Source organism: Belonocnema kinseyi, chromosome 5 (assembly GCF_010883055.1).
Source record: "Belonocnema kinseyi isolate 2016_QV_RU_SX_M_011 chromosome 5, B_treatae_v1, whole genome shotgun sequence".
Lineage (NCBI taxonomy): Eukaryota > Metazoa > Arthropoda > Insecta > Hymenoptera > Cynipidae > Belonocnema > Belonocnema kinseyi.
This window is the reverse complement of record NC_046661.1, coordinates 150571101-150584871: the sequence shown is the minus strand read 5'-3', so window position 1 is coordinate 150584871 and position 13771 is coordinate 150571101. Positions and strand designations below refer to the sequence as shown.

General features: G+C 21.4%; 1 protein-coding gene across 7 annotated transcripts in view; it reads left to right on the top strand.

Annotated features, from left to right (window-relative positions):
- Positions 1-13771, top strand: part of LOC117172501 (septin-7) — a 178067-nt gene that overhangs the window by 124663 nt on the left and 39633 nt on the right. For all 7 annotated transcript variants that reach the window (XM_033360504.1, XM_033360506.1, XM_033360508.1 and 4 more), the window contains 2 exons: positions 2496-2748; positions 10618-10807. In XM_033360504.1, coding sequence (XP_033216395.1) covers positions 2496-2748; positions 10618-10807 — 443 coding nt within the window. The remainder of the gene's footprint in view (positions 1-2495; positions 2749-10617; positions 10808-13771) is intronic.

The following is a 13771-nucleotide window of genomic DNA, read 5'->3' as shown; positions in this document are numbered from 1 at the left end:
AAAAACACGCGTTACCTAGAAATATTTTATTTAAAATTATTGCTATTTTAAATTCAAAAAATACGATTCGAAATTTTGGGATGACTGAAAAATCCTGAAAAATAAAATTCCCAACACAGTAAAATTCCAGAATTAGAAAATTCGCGAATAATAAAATTGCCGAAAAATAAAAATACCGATTTAGAAAATTTCCAAATAATAAAATACAAGAATAATAAAATTGCCAAAAAATAAAAATACCGAATTGGAAAATTGCCGAAAAATAAAATTCGCCAATAATAAAATTGCCGAAAAATAAAAATACCGAATTGGAAAATTCCCGAATAATAAAATTCTCGAATAATGAAATTTCAGAATGATAAAATTCCCGAATTGGAATATTCCCGAATAATAAAATTTACGACAGTTTATAATATTATCGAATTGGAAAATTCCCGAATAATAAAATTTCAGAATTATAAAATTCTCTAATTGGAATATTCCGGAATAATAAAATTTACGACAGTTTATAATATTACCGAAATGAAAAATTCCCGAATAATAAAATTCCCGACAGAAAATTGCCTATTTATAAAATATCCGAATTGTAAAATTCCCGAATTTTAACAATTAGAATTTTTTAAAATATATTTTATTGATTACAAATACAACAATAAGATATTAGTTTCAAAAATTATTTTTAACATTTAAAATTTCGAAGCTTATTTTTTGAATTAAAAATAGCAATAATTTCAAATAAAATATTTCTAGGTAACACATGTTTTTTTTAATGTTCACAGTATTTGAAAAAATACAAAAAGCGTTCGCAAAAATAAAATTTAAAATTAATATGCATATATATAAAAATTTATATTTCGAGTCTGTTTGAAAAACGTAACAAGGTACGGAGAAAATTTAACAAGAATTTTGTTCCAAGCGCAAGTTTTCAAAAATAAGAAAAGCGATACAAAAATTTAATTCTACATTAAAAGAAAATATAATGACTCACATTTTGACGTTTTTTTTTTGAAAATGTGCATAGAATTTGAAAAAAAAATACAAAAAGCGTTAGCAAAAACTGAATTTTAAATTAATATATATATATATATATATATATTAATTTAAAATTCAATTTTTGCTTACGCTTTTTATATTTTTTAGAATTCAACTTTTGTATCGCCTTCCCTATTTTTGAAAACGTGCGTTTGGAACAAAAATCTCGTTAAATTTTCTACATACCTTGTAACGTTTTTTAAACAGACTCGAAATATAAATTTATATACACACATATATATATATAATAATAATAATAATAATTTAAAATTTTATGTTTGCGAACGCTTTTTGTATTTTTTAAAATACTGTGAACATTAAAAAAACACGCGTTACCTAGAAATATTTTATTTAAAATTATTGCTATTTTAAATTCAAAAAATAAGCTACGAAATTTTAAATGTTAAAAATAATTTTTGAAACTAATGTCTTATTATTGTATTTGTAATAAATAAAATATATTTATAAAAAATTCTAATTATTGAAATTCGGGAATTTTCCAATTCGGATATTTTATAAATCGGCAATTTTCTGTCGCGAATTTTATTATTCGGGAATTTTCCATTTCGGTAATATTATAAACTGTCGAGAATTTTATTATTCGGGAATTTTATAATTCTGAAATTTTACTATTCGAAAATTTTATTTTTCAGGAAATTTCCAATTCGGTATTTTTATTTTTCGGCGATTTTATTATTCGTGAATTTTATTTTTCGGCAATTTTCCAATTCGGTATTTTTATTTTTCGGTAATTTTATTATTCGTGTATTTTATTATTTGGAAATTTTCCAAATCGGTATTTTTATTTTTCGGCAATTTTATTATTCACGAATTTCATTAACCGAGAATTTTCTAATTCGGGAATTTTACAGTTTCAGGAATTTTATTTTTCGGGATTTTTCAGTCGTCCCGAAATTTTAAATGTTTAAAATAATTTTGGAAACTAATATCTTATTGTTGCAGTTGTAATCAATAAAATATATTTATAAAAAATTCTAATTGTTAAAATTTGGGAATTTTACAATTCGGGAATTTTCCAATTATGATATTTTATAAATCGGGAATTTTCTGTCGGGAATTTTCCAATTCAGGAATTTTATAATTCTGAAATTTTATTATTCGGGAATCTTCCAATTCGGTATTTTTATTTCTCGGCAATTTTATTATTGGCGAATTTAATTTTTCGGCAATTTTCCAATTCGGTATTTTTACTTTTCGTTAATCTTATTATTAGTGTATTTTATTATTTGGGAATTTTCCAAATCGGTATTTTTATTTTTCGTCAATTTTATTATTCGCGAATTTGATTATTCGTGAATTTTCTAATTCAGGAATTTTACGGTGTCGGGAATTTCATTTTTCGGGATTTTTCAGTCGTCCCATTTCAAATTGATCATACTATTTTGATGATTTTTATTTTATTATTTTTTTTTTTTCGGTTTTTTTTTTCTTCTGAATTTCAGTTGGGTACCGGTGATTGAATATATTGAGTCGAAGTACGAGGAGTTCCTGAATGCCGAGTCGAGAGTGGTGAGAAGGCAAATTGCAGACAGCCGCGTCCATTGCTGTCTCTATTTTGTCGCACCCTCTGGTCATGGTTTGAAGCCCCTCGATGTCGAATTTATGCAACGCCTACATGACAAAGTCAACATCATCCCCGTCATTGCCAAAGCCGACACAATGACCCCGGACGAATGCGCCATGTTCAAAAAACAGGTATTCCTCGACATTTTTTATTTTATTTTTTATTTTTTTTACCAAATTTTAATATTCTGGTCAATTGAGAATAGTGATTCTCTACTTTATAATATACAGTTGCAGGACATATGAGTGTGTTTATAGTGTCACGGATTTATTTACTAAACATTAATTTTTAGTTTTTTCAGTTGAAAATTAATTCCTTCAACCGAAAATTTTAATTTCTATTTTTGGTTTGAAATTGATCATATTTTCTTGTTTAAAATTCAACAATTTCGATGAAAATCCACATATTTGATTAAATATCGATTTTTTTGGTAGAAAATTATATTTTTCTTTGCAAACTAATTCTATTTTTTTTTTTTAATTTCTTTTTGATTAAAGATTCAAGAATTTCAGTTAAATAATTGTAATTTTAATAGAAAATTAACTAATTTTTGAAAATCCATTTTTCTGTATTTTAAGAATTAGATTTTTAAGAGAAAACTTATCTACTCTATTTTTAATTAGATTCTTCAGATTTCTAGGAAAATTGAAAATGGGTTTTCACTTTGAAAAATGAATGTAACAGAAAATTTTTAAAAAATTTAAAAGATTACTAAAATGATCAAAAAAGAAACTAGAAGATTTTAGGATTTTTTTTGTAATGCAGGTTTTTCCAAAAGTTTTAGGTAACTCCGATTAATTTTCAAATATATTTACCAAAAATAGATTGGATTTAGCACTCTAACTGGTTAAAAATTGATATTTTTTTATTTAGAAATTAAACTGTTTTTAGAATTTTATGTAATGTGTGAAAAATTCGCCTTTTCTTTGTAGAAAATCAATATTCTTGAAAATTCATCTTTTTTACATAAAATTATAATCCAGTTGAAGATTCATCATTTTAGTTGAAAATTCATGAGTTTGGTTGAAAATGAATTCCTTCAACTGAAAATTCAACTATTTCGTTGAAAATCCACATATTTGATTATATATCGATTTTTTTGGTAGAAAATTATATTTTTCTTTGCAAATTAATTCTATTCCCTTTTTAAAAAATGCCTTTTTGATTAAAGATTCAAGAATTTCAGTTAAATAATTGTAATTTTAATAGAAATTTAATTTTCCTTCTGGTCGCAATAAAATTCAAGTTTTCATTATTTATCATTATTCTGGTCAATTTAGAATAGTGATTTCTACTTTATATATAATTGCAGGGCATATGAAGGACTGGTTGAAAATCAATTTTTTCGAACTAAAAATTTAACTGTGCCAGTAGAATATTTAACTAATTTTTGAAAATCCATTTTTCTGTTTTTTAAGAATTAGACTTTTAAGAGAAAACTTAATTACTCTATTTTTAATATATTTTTAATTAGATTCTTCAAATTCTTCAGATTTCTAGGAAAATTGAAAATGGCTTTTCACTTTGAAAAAGTACTCTAACAGAAAATTTAGAAACATTTAAAAAGATTACCAAAATGATCAAAAAAGAAACTGGAAGATTTAAAGAATTTTTTTTAAGGCAGGTTTTTTCAAAAGTTTTAGATAACTCTGGTTAATTTTCAAATATATTTACCAAAAATAGAGTGGATTTAGCACTCTAACTGGTTAAAAATTGATATTTTTTTATTTAGAAATTAAACTATTTAGAAATTTATGTAATGTGTAAAAAAATTCGCCTTTTTCTTTTAGAAAATTAATTTTTATTCTTGAAAATTCATCCTTTTTATATAAAATTATAATCCAGTTGAAGATTCATCGTTTTAGTTAAAAATTCATGAGTTTGGTTGAAAATGAATTCCTTCAACTGAAAATTCAACTATTTCGTTGAAAATCCACATATTTGATTAAATATCGATTTTTTGGTAGAAAATTATATATTTCTTTGCAAATTAATTCTATTCTTTTTTTTTTAATGTCTTTTTGACTAAAGATTCAAGAATTTCAGTTTAATAATTGTAGTTTTGATATTGATATTTTTTTATTTAGAAATTAAACTGTTTGTTTAGAAATTTATGTAATTTGTGAAAAATTCGCCTTTTTCTTGTAGAAAATTAATTTTTATTCTTGAAAATTCATCCTTTTTATATAAAATTATAATCCAGTTGAAGGTTCATCATTTTAGTTGAAAATTCATGAGTTTGGTTGAAAATGAATTCCTTCAACTGAAAATTCAATTATTTCGTTGAAAATCCATATATTTGATTAAATATCGATTTTTTGGTAGAAAATTATCTTGCTCTTTACAAATTAATCTTATTCTTTAAGAACAATTCCTTTTGCTTAAAAATGCAAGAATTTCAGTTAAATAATTTTAATTTTAATAAAAAATTTATTATTCACGTTTGAAATAAAGTTACTTGTCTGAAAGTTGGTTTTAGTCTAAAGTTTTGTTGAAAATTAATTATTTTAGTTAATGATTCATTATTTTTATTAGAAATTGATTTCTTTGGTTAAAGTATGAGCGATTTCATTGATAATTTGTTTCTTTTTTGGTTATACCAGTTGAATATTCCATAATTTTAGATTTAAAAAATCGTCTCTTTGGTTGAGAATTCATTTTTCGACTAAAACTTTAATTTTTGGTTGAAAATTATATTTTTTAGTTGAAAATTCATCTTTTTGGTAAATATTAATCTTCTTGATTCGATTTTATTGTAATTACTCTATTTTTAATTAGATTCTTCAGATTTCTAGGAAAATTGAAAATGGGTTTTAACTTTGCAAAATGACTGTAACAGAAAATTTAAAAAGATTTTAAAAAATTACCAAAATGATCAAAAAAGAAACTGGAAGATTTAAAGGATTTTTTTAAATGCAGGTTTTTCCAAAAGTTTTAGTTAACTCCGGTTAATTTTCTATTTAGAAATTAAACTGTTTGTTTAGAAATTTATGTAATGTGTAAAAAATTCGTCTTTTCTTTGTAGAAAATTATCTTTTTCTTTGCAAATTAATCTTATTCTTTTTTTAAAAATGTCTTTTTGGTTAAAAATGCAAGAATTTCAGTTAAAAAATTTTAATAGAAAATTCATTTTTTACGTTGGAAATAAAATTACTTCCCTGAAAGTTATTTGTAGTTGAAAGTTTTGTTCAAAATTAAATTTTTTCGGATGAAAAGACATTTTTTAGCAGAAAATTGAACTATTATATTTTTGGTTGAAAATCTATCCTTTTTTTATGATAACTTTAACTACTTGGTTCAAAATTGATATTTTTTTATTTATAAATTAAACTATTTAGAAATTTATGTACTGTATGAAAAATTCGCCTTTTTTTGTAGAAAATTAATTTTTGTCCTTGAAAATTCATCAGTTTAGTTGAAAATTAATTTCTTCCACTTAAAATTTGAATGTACATTTTTGTTTTGAAATTGATCTTTTCATGTTTAAAATTCAACAATTTCTATGAAAATTCTTCTTTTTTTATTGAAGGTTCAAGTATTTCGTTGAAAATCCACATGTTTGATAAAATATCGATTTTTTGGTAGAAAATTAATCTTATTCTTTAAAAAAAATTCTTTTTGGTTAAAAATGCAAAATTTCAGTTAAATTTAACTACTTTTTCAACATCAATTTTTTGGTTTCTTAAGAATTAGATTTTAAAAAAATTAACTATTTTATTTTTTGTTGAAAATTAATATTTTTTTATTTAGAAATTAAACTATTTGTTTAGAAATGTATGTACTGTGTGAAAAATTCGCCTTTTTTTAGTAGAAAATTTATATTTATTCTTGAAAATTCTTCTTTTTGATTTAAAATTATAATCCAGTTGAAGATTCATCATTTTAGTTGAAAATTAATTTCTGCAACTGAAAATTTTAATATACATTTTTGTTTTGAAATCTATCTTCTTTTCTTTGTTTGAAATTTAACAATTTCGATAAAAATTAGTCTTTTTTAATTGAAAATTCAACTATTTCGTTAAAAATCCAGTTATTTTATTAAATATCAATTTCTCGTAGAAAATTACCTTTTTTTTTGCAAATTAATCTGATTCTTTACAAAAAATGTTTTTTTCGTTAAAAATGCAAGAATTTCAGTTTAAAAATTTTAATTTTAATAGAAAATTATTTTTTTAGGTTGAGGATTCATTGTTTTAATTGGAAATTCATTTATTTGGTTAAAATGCGAGTTATTTTAATGAAAATTTGATTTTTTCTTCGGATGAAATGAAATTTTTTAGCTGAAAATTTAAGTATTTTTTTGAAAATTTAATTATTTTTTGTTTATACTTGCTTATACCAGTTGAATATTCCATAATTTTATATAAAAATTCATCTCTTTTGTTGAGGATTCATTTTTTGACTAAAAATTTAATTTTTAGTTGAAATTTACATATTTTTTCATTTGAAAATTTATCTTTTGGTAAAAATTTATCTTTTGGTAAAAATTAATGTTCTTGATTGAGAATTCATCTCTGGTAAAAAATTCAATTATTCTAGTTTAGAATTTATCATTATGGTTTAAATTTCAACTATTCCAGTTAAAGATTTACATTTTTATTTAAAAAGAAATTTTTTAAAATGAAAATTTAACAGTTCCAGAAGAATATTTAACTACTTTTTGAAAATCCATTTTTGTTTTTTTTGTTTTTTGAGGAATTATATTTTTAAGAGAAAATGTAACTATTCTATTTTTGTTTAAAAATCTAACTAGTTTGTTGAAAAAAAAATTTTGAACTAAAAATTTAAATGTTCCAGTAAAATATTTTTGAAAAATCCATTTTTTTTGTTTTTTAAGAATTAGATTTTTGAGAGAAAACTTAACTATTCTATTTTTGGTTGAAAATCTAACTAGTTTGTTGAAAAAAATTTTTTGAACTACAAATTTAATTGTTCCAGTAGAATATTTAAATATTTCTGAAAAATCCATTTCTTTGTTTTTTAAGAATTAGATTTTTAAGAGAAAATTCAACTATTCTATTTTTGGTTGAAAACTTAACTAGATTGTTCAGAATCAGTTTTTTGAACTTAAAATTTAACTGTCTCAGTAAAATAATTAACTACTTTTTGAAAATTCATTTTTTTTGTTTTTTGAGGAATTATATTTTTAAGAGAAAATGTAACTATTCTTTTTTTGGTTAAAAATCTAACTAGTTTGTTGAAAAAAAATTTTTGAACTAAAAATTTAATTGTTCCAGTAAAATATTTTTGAAAAATCCATTTTTTTGTTTTTTAAGAATTAGATTTTTGAGAGAAAACTTAACTATTCTATTTTTGGTTGAAAATCTAACTAGTTTGTTGAAAAAATTTTTTTGAACTACAAATTTAATTGTTCCAGTAGAATATTTAAATATTTTTGAAAAATCTATTTCTTTGATTTTTAAGAATTAGATTTTTAAGAGAAAATTTAACTATTCTATTTTTGGTTGAAAACTTAACTAGATTGTTCAGAATCAGTTATTTGAACTTGAAATTTAACTGTCTCAGTAAAATAATCAACTACTTTTTGAAAATTCATTTTTTTTGTTTTTTTTTAAGAATTAGATTTGTAAGAGAAAACTTAACTACTAGTTTATTTTTGGTCGAAACTCTAACTAGTTTGTTGAAAATCAATTTTTTTTAACTCAAAAATTTAACTGTTCCAGTAGAATATTTAATTAGTTTTTTGAAAATCCATTTTTTGTTTTTTAAGAATTAGATTTTCAAGAGAAAACTAAACGATTCCATTTTTGGTTGAAAATCTAACTAGTTTGTTGAAAAAAAAATTTTGAACTAAAAATTTAATTGTTCCAGTAGAATACTTAACTATTTTTGAAAAATCAATTTTTTTGTTTTTGTTTTTTAAGAATTAGACTTTTAAGAGAAAACTTAACTATTCTATTTTTTGTTGAAAATTTAACTGCCTCAGTAAAATAATTAACTAATTTTTAAACATTCTTTTTTTTTTTTTTTCAAGAATTAGATTTTTAAGGGAAAACTAAACTATTCTATTTTGGGTTGAAAATCTAAATAGTTGGTTGAAAAAAATTTTTTGAACTAAAAATTTAATTGTTCCAGTAGAATATTTAACTATTTTGTTAAAAATTGGTTTCTTTTTTGGTTATACCTGATTATACCAGTTGAATATTCCATAATTTTAGATGAAAATTCGTCTCTTGGGCTGAGGATTCATTTTTTGACTAAAAATTTAATTTTTGGTTGAAAATTACATTTTTTATTAGTTGAAAATTCATCTTTTTCGTAAGAATTAATCTTCTTGATTGAGAATTCGTCTCTGGTCAAAGATTCAATTATTATAGTTCAGAATTCATTTTTCTTGTTTAAAATTCAACAATTCCAGTTAAAGATTAAAAATTTTATTTTAAAAATCAGCACTTTAACTGTTTTTTTTTTTTAAATTATTTTTTATAGAAAAGTTATTTTTTCAACTTAAAATTTAACTTATTTCAAATGAATATTTCGTAATTTTAGATGAAAATTAATCTAGACATTCATTTTTTAACTAAATATTTAATTATTCAATTTGTGGTTGAAAAATTATCTTTTTTAGTTAAAAATTCTGATTTTTGTCAAAAATTCAATTATTCTAGTAATAAAATGCATAATTTGAGTTAAAAATTAATCTTCGTGGTTTAAAATTCAACTATTCCAGTTAAAGATTTACAATTTTATTAAAAAATTGAGCACTTTCTTTGAAAATGTAACTATTATTTTTTAAAGTTATTTTTTTTCGATAAAGTAATTTTTTTAACTGAAAATTTAACTTATTTCAATTTAATATTTCATAATTTTAGATGAGAATTCATCTTTTCAGATAGACATTCATTTTTTGATTAAAAATTTAATTATTTAATATTTGGTTGAAAAATAATCTTTTTTAGATAAAAATTCTGTTTTTGTGGGTTTAAATTAATCTTTGAAAATTCATCTCGTTTAAAAATTCAATAATTCTAATAAAAAATTCATAATTGCGGTTAAAAAATTAATTTTTCTGGTTTAAAATTCAACTATTCCAGTTAAAGATTTACAATTTTATTTTTAAAATCAGCACTTTCTTTGAAAATGTAACTGCTTTTTTTTGATAGAAAAGTAATTTTTTCAACTGAAAATTTAACGTATTTCAATTGAATATTTCATAATTTTAGATGAAAATTCATCTTCTCAGTGAGGTATTAATTTTTTGACTAAAAATTTAATTATTCAATTTTTGGTTAAAAATCAATCATTTTTAGTTAAAAATTCTGTTTTTTTTATGGTAGAAATTAATATGCGAAAATTCATCTCTGGTAAAAAATTTAATTATACTAGTTAAGAATTCAATTATTCTATTTAAGAAATCTTTTTTTTTTTAATTCTCATTTCTGGTTTAAAATTCAACTATTCGAGTTAAAGATTTATAATTTTATTTAAAAATTGAGCACTTTCTTTGAAAATGTAACTTTTTTTTCAAGTTCTTTTTTTCAGGAAAGTAATTTTTTTAACTGAAAATTTAACTTATTTCAAATGAATATTTTATAATTTTAGATGAAAATTGATCTCTTCAGTTGAGGCTTCATTTTTTGACTAAAAATTTAATTGTTGTTTGAGAATTAAATTTTTTAGTTGAAAATTAATCTTTTTGGTAAAAATTAATCTTCTTGATTGAGATTTGATCTCTTGTCAAAAATTCAATTATTCTAGTTTAGAATTAATCTTTCTGGTTTAAAATTCAACTATTCCAGTTAATGAGTTACAATTTTATTTGAAAATTCATGACTATGTTTAAAAATGTAACAATTTTTATTTTAGTGAATTTATTTTGTCTTAAAATTTAATTTTTTTTCTTACTCTTGAGTCTGAAAATATTCAATTTGTCAATTTTCAATGTTTCAAATTCAAAATTGTTTCCCAATTACATTTGAATTTCAAAAAATTTCAAACCGGGATTTTTTTTTTTGCTGAGAGAATTTTATGGTCTGCAGATTCTGAACGAAATAGCGCAGCACAAAATAAAAATTTACGAATTCCCCGAAACCGAAGACGAGGAGGACAGTAAATTGCACAAAGTTTTGAGGGATAGAGTACCTTTCGCAGTTGTTGGTGCGAACACAGTCGTGGAACAAGATGGAAAGAAGATTCGAGGAAGAAAATATCCCTGGGGAGTTGCCGAAGGTAATTTTTCTATTCTCTTTCAAACTTTATTCTCCCGAATCATTCCGATGCAAATATAAAATTAAGTGCTTCCACCTCACTAGAAAATTAATTTTTAAATGGAAATGGGATTTCCTAAATGTTTTCCAGAACAAATTGAGAAAAAAAAAGAAGCTTATAGTGCTTCATAAATAGAAGAATTTCAATTTTAAATCTTATAAATTAAACTATATTCTCCAAAAAAGGATTCGAAATTGAGGAATTTATAATTGGGAATCGTTGAAATTGCAAAATTTTCAAATATATATCTTGAAAATTGATTTATTTTTTTTTTTAACTGAAAAATACTATACTTTTATCATATAAATATTTGCAAAGTGAATAATTTGAATAATAATTAATTATTATGAGACTTGACAAAGCGGGAAAAGAGAGTGAATTTATTTTTTGACCGGGAATTTTACAACATTTTTAGGAAAAAAAATTATCCTTTCAACTTTGATTTAACCGTTTTTTTTTAATAATTAGTTTAATTGTGATCTTTTTCAGATTATATTATTCAGTGTAGAATGCGTAAATCGAAAATCTTTTAGTTTAAAAATTTTCTATTTCAGATTTTTAATTTTTAAGCGTACATTTAAATTTAAAAAATTTTGAAATGCAGTTTTAAAGACTTGATTAAAAACTACGAGCGTTTAAAATCGAAAATTTTGGATAAAAAATATTTTTAGTTTATCATTTGTGAATATTAATTAATTCATTCATTTTTTTATTAAATTCTGTAAGATTTAAAAAATAAATGATAATTGATTTTACTATCTTTAATTTCAATTAACTTCGAAATAATATATTTATAATTAAAGGTTTTCATTAAATTTGAAATATAATTTCACTCGAAAATATTCCATTTTTAAACTATGCAATTTAAAATTTTTCAATTAAGAAAAAGTACAGTTACTTAATACTTAGAATAAACTGATTGTTCATTTAAATTAGTAATTGTAATTTGAATATTCAAATTTTAAGTTAAATTGTTGAATTTTGCTGTATAAATAAATATTGAACACCTGTTATTATTCTTAGAAAAATTTGTTCTAAAAAATCATTTTAAAATGCGGATAATTAATAAACTAATTTTAAGAGAATATTTACGTAGATTTATAACGATTTACAAGATTGTTAAAAATTAATATGGAAGATTTTAAGAAAATTTCTTTGATTTAGTAGGATTAGACAAAAAATTAATTTGAAAAATGCAAAAAAAAACATGTTTATTTATCAAGATTTCGAAATAAAATTTCTAAGCATTTTAAGTATTTTTAAACTATTTAAAATCAAGAATAATTTTAACTTTTAAGTTAAACCGGGAATTTTAAATTAAAAAAAAATAATTATAGTTGGATCTGGAAAATATCCAGAATAATAATAATTCGGACTTGGAGCCGGGAAAAAGAATTGTAATTCTTTTTCCGAGCTGGAACAGGGAATTTTAAAATTGTGAATTGGAACAGGGAATTTTACAGAAAAATTCTAATTTTTAGTTGAAACGGAGAATTTTTTTAAAGTATTAAAATTCTGGATTTGAACAAGGAATTTTCAGTTTTTAACCAAGTTTAAGTTGGAACTGGAATTTATCAAGAAGAATAACAATTCTGAATGGAAAATTGAATTTTTTAAATTTTTGGTCTTAAAAATGATCACAATTCTGCAGCATAAATTTTTGAAATAAAAATTTCCAAACAAGTAATTTTATTACATGCTAAAATTTATTTCTAAACCTTTATTGGTAAAATAAACTATATTGATTGTAAATTATTTTTTAATATTGGAATTAATACTATTAATTATTATAAAAAATTATTATATTTAAATTACTATAATTATACTATTACTATTATATTAATTATTAATATTGGAAATCGTTAAAAATCTGTTTGAATATTTTGTTAAAATAATTTTTTCGGTAAGCACACTTCGTTAAAATTATTTGAAATCATTTCAAGTTTTAAATTAATTGTTGATCTTTTTGAAACTTCTAAATATCTCTTAAAATTACTCTAATTGTTTTTGAAAATAATAAGTGTTAAATTGTTATTTAGAAATCTAAATTTTAAAGACATTTTTTTTTTAATTCGTAAGACAAATTCAATTAATTTTTAAAATTATTGAGTAGTTTTGAAAAATTTTCAAAAATAAAGCTAAATTTGAAAAAATTTTAAATTACTTCTAGATTTCTCAAGAGTTTGCAATACAATTAAAAAATTTTTCAAGGATGCCTAAACTATTTTAAATGGAAATAATTTAAATTCTAATTTAAGAACTTATAAGTTTAAAATAAATTAAATAAAAAATATTTAATGTCCTAAAATAACTGCATAATATAATTTTGACCATTTTTAAAGTTCATTAATTGATTTTTTAATTTAGAGTATTTAAAATGTTAACCTGGATTAATATTTTGAAATTATTCAGTTCAAAAGTGTGATTAAAACGGTCACCCTGATTTATTAAAAAAAAATGATGACAAGTTTTAAGTTTTACAATTTAAAAAACTGTAATTTTGTTTATTTATTCTAGAAATTTCTTTAATTAAAAAATTTAAAATTGAAATCTTGACTTTTTATCTTTAAATTCATCAAAATTTGAGGAATTTTTATTTATATCTTTTGAAAGTTGAAGAGCTTTCAATTGTAGATCTTCAAAATTGAACTATTTAACACAAAAAAATTTATTTAAAAAATACTTAAAAAATGTTATGACTAAACTATAAGAATTCATCTTTTTTTTTCGTCGCAAATTCAAGTGTTTTGTTGACCATTTTTCTTTTTAAATTGAAAATTTTTCTTCTATGGTAGAATATTAGATGTACTCAAATATTGGGGAAAATATTTTTTAAATCTCGACATTGTACAATTTCCAAAAAAGAAAATATTAAAAATAGAAAATATGAAAACTAGAAGATTCCAGAAGTTACAAAATTGTCGA